This window comes from Trichoplax adhaerens, genomic scaffold (assembly GCF_000150275.1).
Source record: "Trichoplax adhaerens TRIADscaffold_970 genomic scaffold, whole genome shotgun sequence".
NCBI classification, from domain to species: Eukaryota; Metazoa; Placozoa; class Uniplacotomia; order Trichoplacea; family Trichoplacidae; genus Trichoplax; species Trichoplax adhaerens.
The window spans coordinates 636-3,498 of NW_002061408.1; the positions used below are offsets into that span (position 1 = coordinate 636).

General features: G+C 36.4%; 1 protein-coding gene across 1 annotated transcript; it reads left to right on the forward strand.

The window, feature by feature from the left end:
• Positions 1–787: 787 nt before the first annotated feature.
• Positions 788–2,576, forward strand: TRIADDRAFT_34760 (uncharacterized protein; the record flags this gene model as incomplete). The annotated part of the gene is made up of 6 exons (XM_002118761.1): positions 788–917; positions 1,268–1,427; positions 1,886–2,007; positions 2,124–2,209; positions 2,318–2,359; positions 2,466–2,576. The coding sequence occupies 6 exons, from the start codon at positions 788–790 to the stop codon at positions 2,574–2,576; spliced, it is 651 nt and encodes a 216-aa protein (XP_002118797.1).
• Between the last annotated feature and the right edge of the window lie 287 nt (positions 2,577–2,863).

The window sequence follows — 2,863 nt, forward strand, 5'->3', positions numbered from 1 at the left end:
ACACTTTCTAATATAGTAGTTACCAGTCACCTAAATCTAGCAGCACAAGAATATCTATTTTTAGAAACTTAACTATTCTAAATATAGTACACAACACAATCAAATATAGCTATCGCTACAAGCAAATATAGGGTGCATCACTACAAGTATACTGTACATATTGTACTGTATACTGTATACACTGTACTGTACAGTGTACTGTATAGTACTGTACTGTACTGTACAGTACAGTATATTTTTTTCATATTGTCATATTTTACAGTACTGTACAGTTCAGAAAATCTCCATGACGCAAGCACGTTCCCATCGACCAGTAACGACGCAGTCTCTTTCCGTCCCGATCCAGTGCAGTGTTCGTACAGTACAGTACAGTACAGTAAACAGTACTGTACAGTACGAGTACTGTATTTTACAGTACTCTGTACTGTGTAGTGTGTACACTTCAAAAAATCTCCATGACGCAAGCACGTTTATCGACCAGTAACGAGTCACTAACGACGCACTCTCTTTCCGTTCCGTTCCAGTGCAGGTGTTCGTACTGTACAGTACAGTATACTGTACAGTGTACAGTACGAGTACGGTAGCCATCCATGGACTGTACTGTACTGTACTGTACAGTACAGTACAGCGTACAGTACAGTACAGTACAGACTACTGTACAGTACAGTGTACAGTACTGTACAGTATAATATTGTACTGTAAAGGACGCAGTGGACTGTACTGTACTCAACTCAAGCCAGACAATCCATGCAACATCGTTGGCTATCCACTATCAAGTTAAGCCAATATGGCCAATCGGACAGCGAAAGACGCTGTCACCGTAAAGGGAACCAATCCTCAATATCTTGTTGAAAAAATTACAAGATCTCGAATCTATGAATGCAAATACTGGAAGGAAAAGTGCTTCGCCGTCACGGGTAGGTTCAATTCTTTTTAAATCAATTCTAAATCCATCCAACATGGGATATGCGTGTGTCATGAATGAGCTATCCAAAACAGTGGAAACAGCATCAGTAACAGTAAATTGCAGCACAGGAGAATGCAGGTAGACAACAGTAACATTGTCCCTCAACGTGGAAAGTATCTTTTGATGCCTATTACTAAGCATTGCAAATACTTTGGAACCTTAAAATGTCACGTAGAACGTGTAACATAAGATAAAATCATGACCTCCATTGCTTTACAATGTCACAAATCTTTTGCAATAAATTCAAGGTGATATGGATGTCATATTGATTCCATTCCATGCTTTGACTATTATATCTAGCTGAGCTTTTGGTTGATAGAGCAATGGAATTAGATCATATTGGTGGTACATTTGGTGGTAATATCAAACCGACGCCATTTCTATGTTTAATCTTAAAGATGTTACAAATTCAACCTGAAAAAGATATCATAGTCGAATTCATTAAGAACGAAGATTACAAGTAAGAGCACTTACCAGTCAATTTTTGTAGTCTGTATTTGTAATCACTCATAATACGCTATTTATTATTACTGTAATCATATCTACTTGCAATGACCAATTTTTAATTCATGTTAGTATTGTATAGCCGTTGAAAAATGCCTCTCCCCTACTTGTAATAGTATTACACTAGTTTTTATTCATCAATTTAATGGGGTGCTACAATTTTTCATCAAGTTGACAAGTTGCATGACATTATTCATGATAGGCTACAAACATTTCACTCATTGTTAAACGTTCTTACAGCTGCGTACAATATGCAATTTGATTGCAATATCGTTAATCGACGACTATGCCCAGTCTTATGTTAACGATATAGGGCTTAGCGTTATGTTGTGGCCAACACTAACAACATTCAATAGTACTCAGGATGCACTACTCTATTGCTATCAACATACTGTACTTTCTTCTTCATGATAGGTACGTGCGTGCTTTAGGGGCGATTTACATGAGATTGGTTGGCACTTCCAATGACTGTTACAACTATCTAGAACCGTTATACAACGATTTTAGAAAATTAAAACGAAAACAGAGATCAGGACGTAAGATAAATTTACTTATGCCATGACTAACTTTGTCCTATTGCATGAAATTGTAAAAAGCACTAGCTTATCATGGTATACTAATTCATCATGTCATTGAACGGTATATTTCCTAGAATTTCAAGTTATTCATATGGATGAATTTGTAGAAGAATTACTCACTGAAGATCGTGCATGCGATACAATCCTACCACGCATTCAGGTAAAAATTAATTTTGCAATTGAGTGCTTACTATTGCATTTGAAATGAGCCGATTTATAGTAGACCCCTTTACGATATAAATCTCACAATATTTTGATGCCATTACAGAAACGTTATATCTTAGAACAAACTAATCAGCTAGAACCAAGAGTGAGTCCAATTCATTAAACTATGTTATAAGGAATAATCGCTTGATGTAGAGTAAACTTTCGTATTTATCTTACACGTATACTCTTTGCTAATCGTCATAATGTAGGTTAGTGCCTTAGATGAGGACATCGATATTGAATCGGATGAACAGTCAGAATCTGAAGAAGAAGAGCCTGTAATGCAATCTTACCTTGTTATAGAATACATGCGTCCCTAGCGTACTCTACTATAACGTGTTATATAATTGTCAATTCTAAGTTAATGCAGGGCCGCAGCCAATTTTTCATTAAGTTAAGAAGTAAATATTGAAAACCTTATTAATAGGTAAAGCATTCTAGACGTCGTAGTAGATCTCGGGATCGGGATAAACACTCGAGGCGCAGCAGATCACCAAGAAGGAGGTAAACTAAGTATTCTTTTATACTATTCGATGTAAAAATAACTGTTCTATTAGCGGCAACTGAAGTTCTTATCAGCATCTTTGACGAAAACTACGATAAGAAA